The sequence below is a fragment of the Lissotriton vulgaris genome, chromosome 3_1, assembly GCF_964263255.1.
Source record: "Lissotriton vulgaris chromosome 3_1, aLisVul1.2, whole genome shotgun sequence".
NCBI classification, from domain to species: Eukaryota; Metazoa; Chordata; class Amphibia; order Caudata; family Salamandridae; genus Lissotriton; species Lissotriton vulgaris.
This window is the reverse complement of record NC_141689.1, coordinates 552283538-552302619: the sequence shown is the minus strand read 5'-3', so window position 1 is coordinate 552302619 and position 19082 is coordinate 552283538. Positions and strand designations below refer to the sequence as shown.

General features: G+C 45.2%; 1 protein-coding gene across 5 annotated transcripts in view; it reads right to left on the bottom strand.

Annotated features, from left to right (window-relative positions):
- Positions 1 to 19082, bottom strand: part of ZFYVE16 (zinc finger FYVE-type containing 16) — a 743498-nt gene that overhangs the window by 209577 nt on the left and 514839 nt on the right. For all 5 annotated transcript variants that reach the window (XM_086960830.1, XM_086960829.1, XM_086960828.1 and 2 more), the window contains one exon: positions 11255 to 11335. In XM_086960830.1, the coding sequence (XP_086816956.1) occupies positions 11255 to 11335 (81 nt within the window). The remainder of the gene's footprint in view (positions 1 to 11254; positions 11336 to 19082) is intronic.

Genomic DNA, 19082 nt, shown 5'->3' with positions numbered 1-19082 from the left:
TCCATCTTGTTTGCGACGGTGGCATGACAGACTAAACCTGGTCATGACACAACCAGGACTATACCTTGCCCCCTGTAGATTTTATCCCTTAATGTTAAGAAACTTAATTCCCCCAACAAACGGCAACAAACATGGCGCTACCTTCTACAACACAATCCAGACATTATCTTTTTTACAAGAAACTCACTTTTTAAAAGCTGATACTCCTCACATGGCTCACCCTAAATATCCCCTCCAAATCTGGGTCACAGCGACCACTAAAAGGGCTGGGATGGCAATCCTTTGCAGAGCTGGCATCAGGCAGGGGGAATCCAGGGTCTTCCGTAGCTCGGATGGCCGCTTCATCAGGGCTGGGGTTCGAATTGGACAACGGCTCTTTACGCTGTGTAATGTGTATGCGCCCTACCAGATGCAGGACTCCTATCTCCGGACGACCTTGAGGGACCACGTATCGCAGAACGATCTCTCGCTAATCGGGGGTGGGGGGTGGAGAGTGGGACCCTAAAGTAGGACGCAGTGAAGCCTCCTCGCATGGGACGGGGACCATGTCCTCGCCCTCTGAAGACAAATATCGGACCTTGGTTTGCAGGACTCCAGGCGCTACCACTCTCCTGACACATGCAATTTTTCGTATTACTCACACGTCCATTGTTCGTACCCGCGCATAGATTATATTTTTCTCACTCACGCCCTGATCAGCGACACGCTTTCAGCCTCTATGTCCGCAATCTCACTTTCTGATCACGCTCATGTTGAACTTCTCCTGCAGGACCCGGTTGCCTATCTATCCTGTGCCCCACAATGGCGTCTGCCGCCGCACATCCTACGGGACCCAGTGGACTTGGAGAGCATACGGACTGCCATTGACTCTTATTTTGCAACCAATGTGATTTCCGAAACACCCTTCCCTGTAGTATGGGATGCCTTTAAGGCTACGATCTGCGGCCATATCACATCCCTGGCAATTACGTGGGCGCGTGAGGCCCGTCTCCTGGAGAATAGCTTTTCCAAGGACATTAAAGATTTAGAGAGACAGGACCAGGAATGCCCCACACTCTCACATAATCAACGCTTTGCAAACCGTAGGGGGCAACTTCGTTCCCTCCGCAGCAACAAGGCTGAGAGGGCCCTACTAGCATTAAAGCAGCAACACTTTGAGGAGGGGGGCAAAGTGGGTAGGTTGCTGGCGAAACGCCTGCGAGCGCGCACTGCGAGGGCACACAAAGCTAACATCCAGCTCCCTGACGGTGAGAGGACCACCGCAGAGAGGGCCAAACGTGAGGTATTCCGGGCATATTATTCAGCCCTGTACGCAGTGGACGAGCCGCCCCCGGATCAGATAAAAGCTACCCTAGACCAAGGCCCCTGGACCCCACTTAGCTCCCATCAGGCCAAGCAGTTGGAGGAACCCCTCACAACAGATGAGTTGGCGACGGCACTAAAGGTCCTCCCTATTGGGAAATCACCGGGCCTGGATGGCCTTCATTCGCCTGTTCCTAACACAACTCCAACCCTAACTCCTGCGGCTGTTTAATTCTTTCTCTGACACGGAGGGACCAACGCTCTCCATGGGAATGGCAGAAATAGCCCTTATTCCAAAGCCGGGGAAGGACCCCACGTTGTGCTCATCCTTCCGTCCCATAGCCCTCCTGAACACAGACCTTAAAATCCATACCAAAATACTGGCCAAGCGCCTCAATCCCCCCATGCCTGGCCTTGTAGACCCAGATCAGGTCAGCTTCATCCGGAATCGACAGGGAGCAGACAATGTACGCAGAATTGACCATCTTGTGGGGAAGGCACAACACTGGAACATACCAGCATGCCTTCTATCGCTAGGCGCGGAGAAGGCGTTTGATCAGGGTGATTGGGCCAGAACATGATAGCTAGGATCATGGCCCCTTACCTCTCCCCATAGGCTCGGTGCGAGTCAACGGTCAGCTTACAGACCCTATCTCCATACACAGGGGCACACGGCAGGGCTGCCCCCTGTCCCCACTGCTTTTTGCCCTCGTGTTAGAGCCCCTAGCTGTGATGATTAGGCAAGCTGTGGACATACATTGCCTCTTCCTCGCGGGTCGGCAGAACAAAGTGGCAGGCTTTGCCGATGATCTTATCTTCACACTATCTCGCCCGGATATCTTCCTCCCGGAATTACACTCCTTGCTGCAGTCCTTTGAGCAGGCCTCTGGTCTTAACATTAACCATGGGAAGTCTTGGGCCCTGAACCTTATGATCCCCGAGGAGGAGATACCGACCCTGCAAGCACTCGTCCCATACCAGTGGTCCACTAACTCCATTCGATATCTAGGGCTTCAGCTGACCCCTTCTCTTGCCACATGGACCCAAACGAATTGGCGGGAATGTACGAAAGCGGTCTTGGAAGACCCGAGGGGTTGGAAATCCCTGACTCTCTCCTGGCTGGGCCGTTTAAACACTATAAAAATGTTGATACTCCCAAAAATACAGTATATGAGTGGAGAAGTGTGGCTCAGTGGTTAGAGGCGGCAGACCCGGAGGCTGAGAGCGGCCGTGGACCAGGGTTCGATTCCCGACGCGGCAGGGTCTCGGGCTCAAAATTCCACGGACTCGTTAATTCTCGCGCCGGTGCCTACTCAACTCACGGGGTAACACTCTGCGACTCTGGGCAATAGCTTGCTTAATCTCCACTACGGCCCCTCGCGGCGGGATGCCTGGCTTTCACCTTGTGGATACCCTGCCGGGGGTATCTCACAGGGGAATACCAGGACGGGTTCCCTAAGCAAGCGCCCTGAGACCTTCGGGTGATTTGTGCGCTATATAAGTCAAATTACATTACATTTTTACATTACATTACAATGCATACCCACACACATCCCGCAACACCAGATCCAGAGCCTTCAGCGGGATCTCACCAGTGTCCTATGGGGCGGGCGTAGTCCACGCTTTTCCCACAAAGTTCTCATGCTCCAGCGGGATAAAGGAGGATTAGCGTGCGCCAATCCACTGGGATACTATTGGGCCTCCCATCTTTGTATCATTTCGGAGAGGACAACGACTGAGAGCGAGAAGATCTGGTTCCATATGGATAGGGCGGTAACCGGTCGAACCATCTGGAATCTTCCCTGGCTCCATCAGGCTGCGCGCTCCAGCAGCGCTTATATTGCTGTGTCCACCAAGACAGTGCTGGATATATGGGACAAGGTGGCCGTATCTAGGGGGCTCATGACCTTCCCCTTGCTGCGTGACGAGCTCAGCTCGTCACAAGCACCGTGGCGCTGTGCGCGCCCCCGCCCCCCCAGCACAGCGGGGGAATTACCCCCACTGCAAAGGGGTTAAGGAGGTACTGGACTTCCCTCTGCCTGAATCCACAGCCCCGGTCCTTTTAGGCCTTAAGCCCGACAACTTCAAAGAGCTTCCTCGTAGTGACTGGCACATAGCTCTGCCTGGTTTGTGCGCCTATGGCACGAAGTGACTATGGAACTCTTCACAGCGCGACTGCAGTCCCGCGACACCCGCTTCACAAAAATTTGAAATCCATTAGTTACATATCTCTGTAAAATAGAACATGCGCCTTTTTTCTGCCCCCGAAACTCCAGGCCTTATGCCTATTTAAAGATGCTGTAACTCCACCTGAACCTGACAGATTGCCTACACAAACATAGTTAACATAAATGCAATACAGTATAGGAACACAATGGAAAGCTATACGATTTAAGTTTTCCTGACCTAGCCGGGAAAGGAATTTATTCTTTAAGAAACAATGTCAAATATACAGTACAGAAATAACATGACACAAGCCTGTGCCATACTGACAAAGGAAAAGAAAAATAGAAGTAGGGTGAAAAAGGGGTGTTTTTCAGGCAAAGAAAGGGAGCAAGGACAGGGCACTGTAAATAATAAAGAATCAATAACAGTGTCGCCTGGAGTGGAATGTACACAAGTTCATTTAACAATATTGTGAGTGTCAACCCACTCATGGGTGTCGACGTTTCGATTCCTATTGCTCAACTAGATGCATGGGATCATCATCAGGACTTAAACAATGAAAAAAGCATGCCTGAATGAGATACAGCCTGTTTAGGAGAAACAAAAAAGATAGAAGAATTTTTAAGAACAGGTTACCACTACGGAGTAGTTCAAGAGTTATCTGCCCTCATTGTAACACAGTCGAAATCGCAGTGTGTGAACCAGTGCAAGGTGTTTGTGCCAAGTAAAAGAGCTTAACATTGCTTATTTTGACAGTATTCGGCATCGCAGTGGCATGCGTGAAATTGCTGCGTTTAACGGACTGTGCAGTGAATGTGATAGTTCCAGTTCGTCTTTTGATCTAATGGGAGTGCAGTGATAGTGTAAGTTTACACATTACTCTGATTAATAAATGGTAGCGGGAGGAGAGGTGGCTAGGATTGACCTTATGAGTCCTTAAGTTAGATTTCGGGAAATGGTTCATACCTCTGTAGTTTGAGGTAAGAAGCCTCACAATGGAGGTTTCCTGTACTTCTGGTTCAAGGCGGAAGTAGTAGCGCCAGGCTAGGGACACAATTACAGACGAGTTAGTTGGCAATCTACCTCTTTAATTGGGCAGTGAAAAGTATACATACTAAACCATACCAAGGGGTAGTGTGTCTTGGAGGTCCTTAATGGGGTCCAGTCAAAATGTTGCATTCGACAGTTGAAAATAATACCTCACGCCTGTTTCTGTTTTTTTCGGTAAACACACTGGAAGCAAAAAATGTGACAAGGATTGGAATTACTTAGGAGTATTCGGAGTTATGGCATTGGTGCTCCGAGCATTCATGGAGGGGGGGTGTGTCGCGGGACCTACCTTTCTTTACTCTGCATGAGAGCGAGGAACGGGATTCAAGGTATAGGCAACAGTGGCCATACACTCGGGGAAACAACAGTGTGGTGTTCAAGCGCTGTAATACAAAAGGGAAGTCGGCTCAGTGCGCGGCTCCGAATAGGGGCCATGACTGGCAATGAATTTAGAATTCAGAATTACTTACTCAGTCAAAAATGTGACTCGCCTATCCCGGGGGTCCAGCAATGTGGTATTCAGGCGCTGCAATAGAAAGGGGAGGCGGCTAAATGCGCGGCTCGATACGGGGCCCAAGACACGAGATAGCTGTTGGGTCCAGAATTACTTACTTAGTCAAAATGCGACTCGCCTCTACCGGAGGTACTCCGACAATGCCGGTCTCGATGTAGCGGCCAGTTCGCTGGAGCGGAGTCTATACTTCCTCCATGGTCACGTGTTTGCTACCGCGAGTGCCATCTTGGAATGGCTAAGCGGCTTTGGTGGCAGCCATCTTGGAGTGGAGAATGGGGTGGGCTGATCAAGGGGATGTGGAGGTGCATTGACTTAAATTACAGTGATAGTGACAATGTGACAGTAAAAAAGTGACTGGTGTGAAAAAGTGACTGGCTTTAAAAACAATTAGTAAAGTCTTTCGGCCCCAGATGTCAGATTATATCACAAACATCTCTTCATCATGTTACAGTCATTTCATCTTTACTCATTACCTTTTTGTAACCAAAGGTTTTTACCAAACTTCCCACTTCTTCTGTTTCGGGATAATGTTTGCATGGATCAATAATCCAATCACAGCAATGTGGTCCAGTCCTCACTCCGATTCAGACCTGTATGAATGGTGTTAAATTGTATTATGGATTTTAGTTCCTCCCTGTTTAGCAGTTGCTGCAAATTGCCACCTCTCTGTGGCAATCTGACGGTTTTCAGGATGGTCCATTTCAGGTCGTCCGCTGTGTGGTTCATGCTGGCAAAATGTTCAACCAATGGGGCGTTCAGGGTTCCACACCGTATGCGGCTTTGATGTTGGCTTATTCTGGTCTTGATTTTTTGTGTCGTTTGCCCCACATACATTAGAGGGCAGGGGCATAAAATCGCATAAATCACATTGCAGCTGTTGCAGTTCGTGAAATCTTTCATGAGGATTGGATGTTATTGTGACTAAAAGTGCGCCCCTCAAGTGTCAAATCACATACAATACAATTTCCACATTTAACATGACCTCTCAAAGGTGGCAAGCCCCAATTCGCAATGGGGGTATTAAAATCACCTTTTGCCTCCATGTAAACTCTATTCTCTTTTTCCCTTGCTGAAACTGCGCTAAAAGTGATTCATAATTATTTTTAGAGCGGTGCTCCTTTTACCTGCGCTGCAGCCAGGTGGGGTGAAGCCTCTCAACCTTCATACATGGGTGAGTGTGTATACTAGAGCCTGTGTCCTAGTATGAGTGAATGTGTTTCAATCACAGTATGGTTTTAAGTAGGAACTACTTGAGTAGGATTCATTCATGCTCTTTTGTTTCTCTGTTTATCTGTTTGTTTGTCTTTCGGTTTGGATCCAATGCTACTATGCATTAACAGTATACGGTTGAGTACGCCTGGGATTCTCAGGTGATATTTTTTCATTATCATTCACCAAAGCAGTAGTGTATTTCCAACAAGGTCCTGAAGAATGCATTTGAAACTCTGTTCTATGTAATGCAGAAACATGTTGACCATTATTAAGTGTGGTTATTATTTCAAACCCGCACTCACACCTGCCTTTTAATCTTAGGGATTGGGAGATATTAATAAATTCCTTTTTCTACCCAGTTCACCTAATTTTATTATTACCCCTCACTTTTCACCCAAATCACCATACACTGCTTTCTTCAGTAGCCACTTGCATTAATTTCTGTACTTCCAACATATCACATTTATCGGTCACGGTGACAACAGACCGGCCGTTTTGTCTCCTGGGTAAGGAGAACCCAAATGATGACAAAGAGGGCGGTACAGTGTGGCTTCTGATGGGAACTATTTTCTCCATTGCTCTTGAGCCTTGACTAGGCCTGCAGTTACTAACATGCATGAATTTCTCACTGGTGCTTTTTGCGTAGTTCTGGTTTTGTGATCCAATCTGTCTGACTTACTCATATCATTTTTGACCCCCAGGTATTATTTGTTGTTGTATATTGTGTTTGGGGCATATACCTGGTCGGTCGGTAAACCCGCCCTTAGACCCTTCTCAACTGTTTGTTGTGTGTGATCATTACTCCCCTCCTTACTGAAGTCATAAACGCTGCCATCTCTGAGGGAGTGTATCCCTCGTCATGGACGACGGCAGTAGTGCAGCCTCTTTTGAAGAAACCCTCCTTGGATTCTGGGGAATAGAAAAACAAAAGGCCAATCTCCTTGCTTCCCGTCATTGCCAAGATTCTGGAGACTTATCTCAATCTTCATCTTAGCACTTACCTAATAGACCACCACCTTCCGGATGACTCCCAACATGGCTTTAGGAGTCACCACAGCACGGAGACCACCTTGACGGCTGTCTTTAACAACATCCGGACACAGGTGGATGCAGGCCATACTACTCTTCTTGTGCTATTGGACTTCACTGCAGCCTTTGATACTCTATCTCCTCACAGGCTGGTGCCTCTCCTTGGAGAGATGGGTGTCGGGGTGCTGCTCTGAGACTCCTTGCCTCCTTTCTTGGTGAGCGGGCTCAGATGGTGAAGTTGGGACAGTTTTACTCAGCCCCTAAACCTTTGCTGTGCAGTGTTCCTCAGGGCTCCTTCCTCAGCCCAACACTTTTTAATATCTATGTGGCCCCGCTCGCAAATGTGGTGAGATCTTTTGGGCTTGAGGTGTTGTCCTATGCGGACGATAATGGTTTCTCTAACACATAGTGTAATGGACTCTGCCCTCAATTTTGGGCGATGTTTGGAGGCAGTTTCCACTTGGATGATGGAGAACTTTCTGAAACTGAATGGAGAGAAGACAGAGGTCCTGATTTTTGGGAGCAAGCTGGATATCTGGTCCAGTGACTGGTGGCGGGACACACTTGGTGTTTGTCCCTATCCAGTATCTCCTGGGAAGAACTTTGGGGTGATTGTGGACATCGCTCTCTCTCTTGACCTTCAGGTCACGAGGACTGTCTCCACCTGCTTCGGGATCATTAGGATTCTTAGAAAAATCTCTCACTACCTCTCCTTCGAAGTGTGTAAGCAGGCCGCCATTGCATTAGTAATGTTCAGATTGGACTATTGCAATGCGCTGTATCTGGGCATTGGTAAAGGCCTTGTTCGTCGTCTGCAGATGGTGCAGAATGCTGCAGCCAGGCTGGTATTGAATCTTCCTAAACATCACTCAGTCACGGCCTCAATTAAGCTATTGCACTGGTTGCCGATGGACCATAGGATCCTTTTTTAAGATCCTATGCCGGACTCATGAAGCCTATTATGGCTCTGGCTCAAAGGGCATTAAGTTGATGGTCCATCACTATGTTCCTAGCAGGCCGCTTCAGTCCTCGAACAAAAACCTACTGATAGTTCCTAGGTTTAAGAAGGCTAAATGGGATGGCAGAGCCTTTTCTATGGCTGCACCCAAACAGTGGAATTCCCTCCCAGAAGCCCTTTCTAGTCAGGTGTCCCTCCCGCTTTTTCGTAAAACCTTAAAGACCTGGCTTTTCTTGGATATGTCAGTTTGAGCATGTTCTCTCTCTCACCGCATCCTGATGCCTGGCAGGCAGCGTTTTGATGCCCTTTGGCTAAGTTTGCGCTCTACAAATCAATATTAATTAATTCATTCATTCATTCATAGGACTAGCAAGAAAAGTAAATCGGGGTTTAAAATCTACGATGTGAACCTGGAAAGAGTGGCAGACTTAGATTACCCAAGTTTAAGATTCAATGATAGAATGACTGCTCCATTATCCAAAAGCAAAGCCCTAATGAGCCAAACCACGGGCACAAATATGTTTTCTGGCAGCAGACCAGGCAACAGTTTTGTTTCACTACCCAGTGTAGATCAACTTGTGGAAGTCTGTTTTGGGAGCAACTAGGACATCCACCATCTCAGTTGGCACGTAAATGTGTTAGGCTACCACATTTCAATCTTTATGTATGGATGTAAGACCTCCGTCATGTTGCCGAGATAGGTGGTCCTCTCGAAGCAACAGACTGATTGGAGGGCAAATGGTCAGATGCTCTGTGTACCACACTCTCCTGGCCCACTCCAGGGCGATAAAGACTTGGGCCACAGGTGGAAATGAATACAGGAGTCCCTCGGCCCATTCTAAGTAGTGCCTTGCAGGAAACTCCAGAGGACATAATTGTTGACAATTAGCATTCTCAATGGTGGCGAATAGATGGAGCCAGGGAGTACCCCACTGCTTGAAGGCACCCTGAATCACCACAGGAAGAAGATGTCACTAATGGTTTTCTAGACATACCTACTCTGTGCATTCATTCTGGCATTTAGAGACGCCACCAGGTGGCTTGCGACCAGATAAATGCTCTGCTGGTCCAGTCACTTCAAGAGGCACAGCGCCTCCTCTCAAAGGATCCAGGAACCCACCCAGCCTTTCTTATTTCAGTACCACATGGAGGTTATTTTGTGCTTGAGGAGCTGCAGCAGCCTCTCTTTGATGGCAGAAAACTTCCAGGGTCAGACAAACCGCCTGAAGCTCCAGAAGACAGATATGGAGCCATTCTATGAGGGATGCCAAAGGCCTCTGAGCTCCACATCTCCCAAGTAGCCCCCCACAGTTCAGCTGTGATGAGTCTGGCATGAACTCTGTCTGGGGGAGGGAGAGTGACCTGCTACAGATCAGGATGGCATTTGTATGCCACCATAGAAATCTACTGTGAGATCTGCATGAAGTCAGAGAGGCATCCTTCATGCTGGGGTCCTTGGGAGCTGAAGTTCCACTGCAGAGACCACATATGCTATTTGGCCAAGAGACTACGAAGCCAACAGAACCATGCTCAATGAGAGCCAGGAATGGAATAAGATCCTGAATGAGCCAGGTTGGCTGAGGTAAGGCCCAGATTACCACCATGTCCTGTCCAAAATTCACCTAATAACTGGAAGTCTTTACGTAGAGTTCAGGTGGAACTTCACCTTATTTATGGTGAAACCCTACAATGTCAGCAGTGTGGTCGCCATCTGCAGGTGGTCTACGACTAACTGTGACACGCTAGTGTTTAACAGACTGTTGCCAAGTTATGGAATAGGTTTCCTCTGAACTCTGAGGATGGGCAGTGACCACTGCCATCATTTTTTTAAACACTAAAGGTGCAAAAGGTAAGGTCCACTTTGAACTGAAGATAATGCCGGTGGGACTGCAGGAAGGGTAAACTGAAATAAGTGTCCTGCAAGCCCAGGGATGCCTGGCAGTCTCCTGGGTCTACAGCTAAAAGGATCTGAGCCAGTCTTGTGGCCCCTAGCTTTGGAACCAGCCCAGCATCATGATTTGAGAACTCTGGGAGCTCTGCTATATAGAGAGAAAATAAAAGCCAGACTAGTTTACAGCAGTATCTGAGACCTTTGGCTGTCAAAATCTTCAGGGATGATTTAATAATGTATCAGGAAGTGCAGCAGAGTTGTATCAATCCCTCATGGCTGCAGTTTGAACCACAGCGACTTCTTTCTACCCAGTCAATATTAAAGTGTAATAGACAAAGCAGACAATAAGTTTACTCCCACTTGGGTAATGCGCACAATTGATAGCTAAAGTATGTTGTAATATTGTGAACTAGGTAGAAAGCCAGTTTGAGATAACCTCAGCATACCTCGTTCATATGCCCAATTGATAGTTTGTCCAGAAAGAATGTTGCCAAAAATTTCCAGGGAAAAGTCTAACAAAGCATTTAGGCAACAAATAATTTTTTTGATCAGAAAGTGAACCACGTTTATAAAGTAGTTGCAATATTGAACCTTAACAGGAGCCGGAGATAGCACAATGTTTGTAAAAAAAGGAGCTTATAATGCTACTCAATAGAGTGGGATTGTCCTTGGCTATGGCAATTGGGATGCCGCTCGGACCAGGAGTCTTGGACAAGTGACTGGATTTTATCAGTAGCAGCGTAGCATTACTGAATATCAGGATTTGGTTATTAACGCAAACAGGATGCTGAACATGATTGGACTGACACACAGAGTATAATTTTAGAATAAAAGGCTCCCAAATGTCAAAAGTTAGATTTTAAGTTAAATTAGTAGTACGACAGTTCATGAGAAGCCCAAACAAATCGCATCTCTGTTTTTTTGTCTGACAATTGAAGCCATAAATGTTCATGTGTCGGTTTCTTAATGTTGCTCACTTGTTGTCTGTTCACTTTTTAGTTTTTCACAAGAGCGTCAGAAGTAATATAAATGGGCAGTTTGATAATGTTAAACAGCTTATGCAATTCCACCTCCCAAACACGTTTCTTGTTTCTCCCACCCCCGAAAGAAAAAGAAAACACTTGATGCTTACCTTCAACTATACTTGATTTTGCAAGAAATCCTGATGATGTTTTTAAGGCTCCATTAAATATTACAAAACTTGCACCTGTAACTGAAATGAAGAAGAAAAATTCAATAATTAATTTAGGGGGTGAACAGATGTTTAGCCTGATTGGCATTTAGATAGTCAATGAAAATCCTCAAATTTACCAAATCAGCTCTAAAATCTGATAGATCATCCACCAGTTAAATTTCCTCAACAAAAAAGGTGGGGGCAGTAGCATCAGTGAATTTACTTTCAAATTTATCACTTGCTTTACAAGCTCTTTGTTACCACCAAACTTTAAATCAGAGCCTTAATTTCTGTTTTGACAAGCAACCAGTAGAAACAACGATGTTTCCCTTAATATCTGAATGGGTTGACGTATAACAAAATGTAATTTCATGAGGATACCAGAAAATAATTGTAAAATTAACCAAACATAATGGCTACAGATGAATGGGGAGCAAGTCATTCCTTGCCCTACTCTCACAATCTCCCTCTTATTTTAAAAAACAATGTTAACAGTAGTTTCAAGGGATTACCCTACACAATGCTTTATTGAATCCATTCACACATGGGAGAAGACCAGAGTGGGCCAAAACACTCCAATTTCTGCTTGGTTTGCAGGCCCACAACACTGCTGTCATCATGACGTCCATACTTTCACTAGGTAATCGTCAGGAACTACGATCAGGTTGCTAAATTGTTTCACGTTATACAGTGCAGGGATACATGATCATCATAATCATAGAATTCAACTATTGTCATGGAAAATATTCCTTTCTTTGTCATGGCAGTTGGGGAGTGAGGCAGTAGGGAAATCATGTGAAAGGAGTTAGCAGAGGTTAGAGGAATGAAAGAGGATTACAAATTAAGTTTCGGTCAGAGATAGAGTCTAGTCAGAGTAAATTAGATGGAGTTGAAACGGAAGTCACAGTCGACAAACAACGGTGGTAAACTTTCCATACTAATAGATGAGACACACTTATTGTGCAAGAAAATTGATATGGATTACTGACATAAATCTGTTTTAAATCTCTTAACTAGTAAGAGAGTCATTGTATGATACCAGTATCTTATCTTGCTGTTTCACGTTTACTGGAATAATTTTACTGAATATCACTTGCCAAACCTTGATGATCTTGGAGTCTTCACCCTCCTTCCAGACACTACCACTTGGTTTTACTGGGCAAACAAATTGAATGTGCCATCTTTCCTCTTCTAAAATAATTTTTGCACAATAACCAAAAACTATAATAGATAGTAAAAAATACCCCATATAGCAAAACAAGGGACATTCTCCTGATGCTAGCTTTTGGTTCTACACTTTAAGTCTTTTAAATGGCAAAATACTTTCCTCAAAGGAGTAAGTCAGTCATGCGGCTTCTACTGCACAAGCGGGCTCCAGAAACAATGGCCAACACGGACTATCCAAAAGAGAATGTATTATTACCTGTGAGATTACAGAGAAATACATTCTTCTCTGGAATATGAATGTAGTACACAAATTATAATTCTACTCTGGAAATAAGAGCAAGAATTTCTCCAACTGCTGTCTGAAAAAATGTGAAAGCAATGATCCAAAATGTTTAATACAGATGCACAATTGTAATAAAACTGATCCACATTTAGATTCAGTATCCCAGGACTTACAGAATCTATAAATAAAAATGTGGATTACAAAATACAAAATGATATAGGACACCTATAAGATTAATGAAATTAATGGTGGTGAGAAAATATGAACACATTCTTAACAGAAATCAAAGATAACAATGTATCAAAAAGTCCATATTTAAAACAAAATGGGGTAGGGAAGAATAGTCTAAGCCAGTACAGAGCACTCCAAGAACCACTCACACTAGCTGGCCAGACCAACATGACCAAGAGCCAGGCCAAAGAATGCTTTTACTCTGCACTAAGTACCACACTCTGTACATACAGCACCCAAGGTGTCGTCCAAACACAAAGAAAATTATCTCCAGCAGATATATACATCTTTTTTGTTTGTGTAGAACACATTTTTATTGATTTTTTGGTAAGTATAATTTTATTGCATCATGTCAAGATATCATTTTATTACAATTGTATTCTAGGTCATTAGTATCTCGAACGGTTCCATTGGGAGGTAAGGATACATCTATCACACCTTGGGTCCACAACCAGTAATGTTCTAGTCAGAATTCCACTATCTCACATTTGACCATCATGGCTCAATGTCTTTGCTCAAGTAAAACCGGATGGTCAATGAAGCATCACTTATACCCTCTGTACACTCTCAATGTCAACCACACATCTTTCCAAACAGTCTAAATATATCTTTTGTTCACCACAACAAATCCCACATTGCACAGTAGATTCACAGATTTAAGCAGTGTTTCATCATCACATATCCTTAGGGGTACTAGCTTTGACAAGAGGGCTAGCTGTTTCATACATCTATGGAGACACTTAAACACACCCTCCAAAAATCCATTTAAATGAAGACATCCTCAGGCTAGATGCATAAATGTCCCGAGTGTTCGAAACTTCACAAGCAGGTGTTCAAAGCATTATTCCTAGATGTTTGTGTGATGTAGTTTTTATATCTGAGTTTCGTTTGTATTAAATGAAATCCTACCCCTATTGCCACCATACATGAGCTCTATAGCGTTATGTCTTGAAAGATGACCAGGTCCGTTAACCTTTCACTTTAGAGTAACCACTGCATTGAGCAAGTCATTTATCATTTTATATATATGTATATATATATATATATATATATAGGTAAAGTGTGTTATTTTTTTTAGTTACATCCATGCGTTCTTTATATTTCATCTATTAAATGCCTCACTACATTTTCTCAGTAGGACTCTCTAAATGTATATGACCTAATCGTCCACTTGTTAGGCTAAACTAGGCCTTATAAATACATTAGATCAATAGCGCTTTTTAACATAACTTTCAGCCATGCTGCATAGCACCTGTGCTTCTTCTATTCAGCATGGCTAAAAGACATTTACATCGACAAAGCAAATAGGTCTCGGCAGTGCGAGACCTATTGGCTTTGCCAATGCTAGTTATAAAATGGTATCAGATTTGTTTTGTGCCTCATGCATTTCCGCTTCAATTGTTTTAGTGCTGTTTAAATGCTTAACACTTGTTACTTTATGTAAGCCTGACTGCTCGGAGCCACAGCTACTCAGGGGCTAAGCTAAGAGTTTCACAAATGAAACCTACTGGTCCTAAAAGGGTTGGTAAGTGTATTACTCAGTGAGGTCGCACAAACACATCATATAATACACTCCCATTTCCGCGCAGGCTTGTACTGTACAAGATGTAGTACTGTAGAGGTACATTAATACTGCAATCTTTGTGCAGACAGTACTGCTCTTGGAACTGGCTGCACTTGTGCCCTACCACAAGGGGTACTTTGTTACACGGTTTCACTTCTTGCATTGTTAGCTTACAACTGGAGCACCTAACGGTGCTCAGGAAACACATTCTGTACACCTAGCACATGGAGTGATACTGTTCTTGCACTCTTACCGCACACATGGGGCAGGTAGCACTGCTTACGAAACGTATGCTGAATGCCTGGCACAGGCATTACGGCTGGTGATAAACTGTTCTGGTACAACTGGTGAAGGCATACCCTGGTAATGGAAGTACTACTTACAATAGAATACGGTCTGTTACACGGGTGTAGGTAGGACTGCATATAAAGCATTTTGTACACCTGGTACTGCATTATAGGTCATGATGCACCAGCGTATTATATACCTCGTGCAGGCAGCACGGCTTGCAAAACATTCTGTATACCTGACACAGCTCGATACATTGTTTATGTACGTCTGGGGCTGATACAGCTGCTTGTGAAACATTATGTACTCTTGGGATAAGTATAATAATGCACAAATTCTGAATACCTGGTACAGATAGTGCTGCTTGAGAAGCACATTCTATAAAACAAGTGCACTCAGCACTGTTTTTGAAACATTCTGTAAACCTGGTGCTTGTAGCACTACTTGGGAAACATTCTGTACACACAATGCAGTTAGTTCTGCTTGAAAAACATTATACATTTGCTGCAGGAAACACTGCTCAAGGTACACATTCTCACCATGTGGTGTTTAGGTAGTACTACTTGTGTCCTGCTTATAAACCATCTTGTTCTGATGGATAAACACATTCTGCACATATTCTGTATCCCTGGTGCAGGCAGCACTTCTTGAGAAGCTATTTCTTAACGCATAGTACAGTAGGTACTGTTGGAAAAACATATTCTGTAAACCTGGTAAAAGTAGCAATGCTCAAGAAATTATTTCTGTAGGTCTGATCTAGGTAGCACTGCTTCCGAAGCATATTCTGAACACTTGGTGGTGCCTGTAATGCTTCTTGAAAACCAGTGTAAGACCTAACGGGCCTTAGGTTGGTCTTCCCCCAAAAATGTTGCCTTCAACCCCTGCCCGCACGCCCCCCCCATTTTGCTTAATTTGTTTTTGTTGACATTAGGACAGTGCATGTTACCACTACTAACCAGTGATAAAGTATTGGTGTTCACTACCTAAAAAATAGCAAGATTGGCATATTTATTTTACTTATAAGTCCCTAGTAAAGTGTTATACTATATACCCTGGGCTGGTAAATTAAATGCTAACAGTAGGTCAGCAGCACTATTTGTGCCACCCACTTAAGTAGCCCCATAAAACATCTCAGACTCGCCAATGCAGCCTGAATGCAGTTTTTAACATGGCAATTCAACTTGGCAAGATAACCCCTGTGCCAAGCCTTAAACACCCCTTTTATTACATTTACATCACCCCTAAGGTAGGCTCTAGGTAGTCCATAGGGAAGGGTGCATTGTAATTAAAAGGTTGAACAGGTCCTTTTATGCTTTACTTGTCATAGTTGTGAAAAACTCAAATGTGTTTTTCACTACTGAGTCCTACCTCTCCCATAGGAAAATATTGGGTTGCCTGATTACATTTATTAAGTGCTACCTTTTGACTGGGAGGGAGAAAGTAGGACTTTCATGTTTGATGCCTGCGAGATTGTAATTTTAAATTCTCTTTAATGGAGAAGTCAGATTTTAGGTCACAATTTTGAAAATGCCACATTTAGAAAGCTGTTATTTTCCTGCCTTAATTGTTGCCTGCAGCCCGTTTTTCAGTCACATGACTGGGTGCACTTGGCAGTTAGACTTTGTTTATTCCTTCCAGACAGCCACACAATAGAGGGATTAGGTGTGCCTGGATGGGCTATCGCTTAAAGGATGGGGCTGGTGGGCAGAGCTCGGCACAGCCCACTTGCAACTCAATAGGCTGTGCCATGCCATCTCACAAAGGACTTCATACCACTTCAATGTGTCTGCAGTCAGGAGGCTGGATATAGGGCTGGGGAGACAGGACTTTCCAAGCTCTTCAAAGGAAGATCTCTAGAAACTTCCCCTACTTCAAACTGGCACCAGATATAAAAATATGACCCTCAGGCTCCTGCTTTAGGTCATTTGTTGGACCTGTGGAAGGAGTATAAGGACTGCCTGCTGCTGTGGCCTGCTTTGGACTTCAGTAGACTGCTTTGCTGCATCTGGAAGGATGCTCTGCTCCCTGAGGCCTGACCTGCTGCTTGTGACCCATTCCACTCCTTGAAACCAAGACTACCATAATGACTTAAAGCCCCAGTTGAATGGCCTCCGGAGAAAAGCCTTAGAGACAGAAAAGGCTTCCTCCATCTTGAACCTGCACCTTGACCCAGCCTGAGTGAGTCCTGACCCTCCAGGTGGTGCCTCCCCATGTCTGGACCCATGGAAGAGGTGTTAAAGGTTCCCAGATAGCCAAAATCCAAAACTTGGTACTTGAAAATATTTTGCTAAAACTGTTCTGAGAACCGATAAGAGACTGGGACCACCTGCTAGTCTATCTGCCAAAGGTGCATCGCTGGTTAGCCTAACTTCACAGCAGCTACCACTACATTCTTATCCGCAGCAGGAAATCCTGTTCATCAGTTCTTTGCAGAAGGGGTATCCAGCCTCACAGGGGCCTCCAGTCTCAGCCCTCTCGACTATCGACTTCTAAAAAAAAAAAAGATAGACTTGGGGCTTATTTATTTATTTAAGCTTGTAGAGCGCGACAGCTACCCAAAAGGGTCTCCCGGCGCTAAGATACTGCAGCTATCAAGAGATGGTTGGCCAAGTAGCGATAGATCGAAAAGCCAGGTCTTAACGGCTTTGCGAAAACAAATAAGGCTGTCATCAGACCGGATGGCCAGAGGAAGGGAGTTCCATAACTTGGGCCCTAAGTAAGAAAAGGAGCGACCTCCTATTCTGGAGAGCTTGATCCTGGGAACTGAGAAAAGGCATTGGGAGGAAGAGCTGAGGGTGAATAAGATTTTACTAGGGTCTGTAGATAACTAGGTGCCACCTTATGCCTGATCTTATGCATGTAGGTGAGAGCCTTAAACCTCACTCGGTTTTCAACCTTCAACCAGTGAAGATCATGGAGGCGGTTGGATATGTGGTCGGTTTTGCGGCAACCGCCGAGTAGACGCACTGCAGCGTTTTGGACTAGTTACAGGCAACGGGTGACAGCCTTGGCCGCCCCCAGGTAGAGTATGTTGCCATAGTCCAACCGAGAGGTGACCAAGGCACTCACCACCGTCCTTCTTGTGTCATCAGGCAACATCCACAGGATCTTGCGAAGCCAACGTATGATGGTAAAACATATGGCAGATACTTTACTAACTTGACATTGCATTGTCAGGCCCCTGTCAATGTTAATGTTATAATGGGACTACTATAGCGCGCGGCTACTCCAAAGGAGTGTTCCGGCGCTTTGCGTCCAGACCCAGAAAAGGAAACTGGAAAACATACCAAAAATACAGAAAGAGACAGAGCCAGAGGAGAAAACTAAAAAAACTCTAGCCTGTGAAAAGCCAGGTCTTCAAACCCTTCCTGAAAGTGAGTAAGTTAAAAGTGGACCGCAGGGACAGCTGCAAAGAATTCCACAATTGGGGAGCCAGCATTCTGAAAGACCGTCCTCCAACACGGGATTTCTTTATACGGGGGACTACCGCGAGTGCCAGAGACTCCGATCTTAACGATCGTGTCGGCAGATAGAAGGCCAGCCTCTTTTGTAGGTATTTGGCACCCGTGGCGTGTAAAGCCTTATGAGCTAAAGTCATGGCTTTAAATATTATCCTCTTCCGTATGGGGAGCCAGTGTAGAGTTTGCAGCAAGTTTGAGGCACTGGCTCGACGATGCAGGCCAAAAATGGCTCATGCAGCTGCATTCTGGGTCACCTGCATACGCTGTAAGAGGTATTCTGGAAGACCCAGATACAGGATATTGGCGTAATCCAGTCTGGATCCAATGAGGGCCTGGACAGTTATTCTCCGATGTTCCTCAGAAAGCACCGGAAAGAACTTTCGGAGCATCCTGAGGATGCCGAAACATGTTCCTGTGAGGGTCGACACCTGGGATTTGAGCGACAACCTGTTGTCAATTTTAATACCCAGGTTCTTAGCCCACTCAGAAGAGTGAGCAGGGGGGAACATGTCGGCAGGCCACCAATCATGCCAGTCCGGTTCCGATGGGCATCCAAAGAAAAGTATCTCGGATTTATCCGAGTTACACTTGAGGCTGTTCAGTTGGAACCAATTAAAAACAGCCCCAAGGCACTCACGGATACTTTCCCCATCGAATTCTTCGCTCTTACGGCAGGTGAAAAGAAGCTGGGTGTCGTCGGCATATGAGACGATCTGGGCCCCATAGGACTCCACCGGTGCCACCAGAGGGGTCATAAAGATGTTAAATAGAGTAGGGCTCAGTACTGAGCCC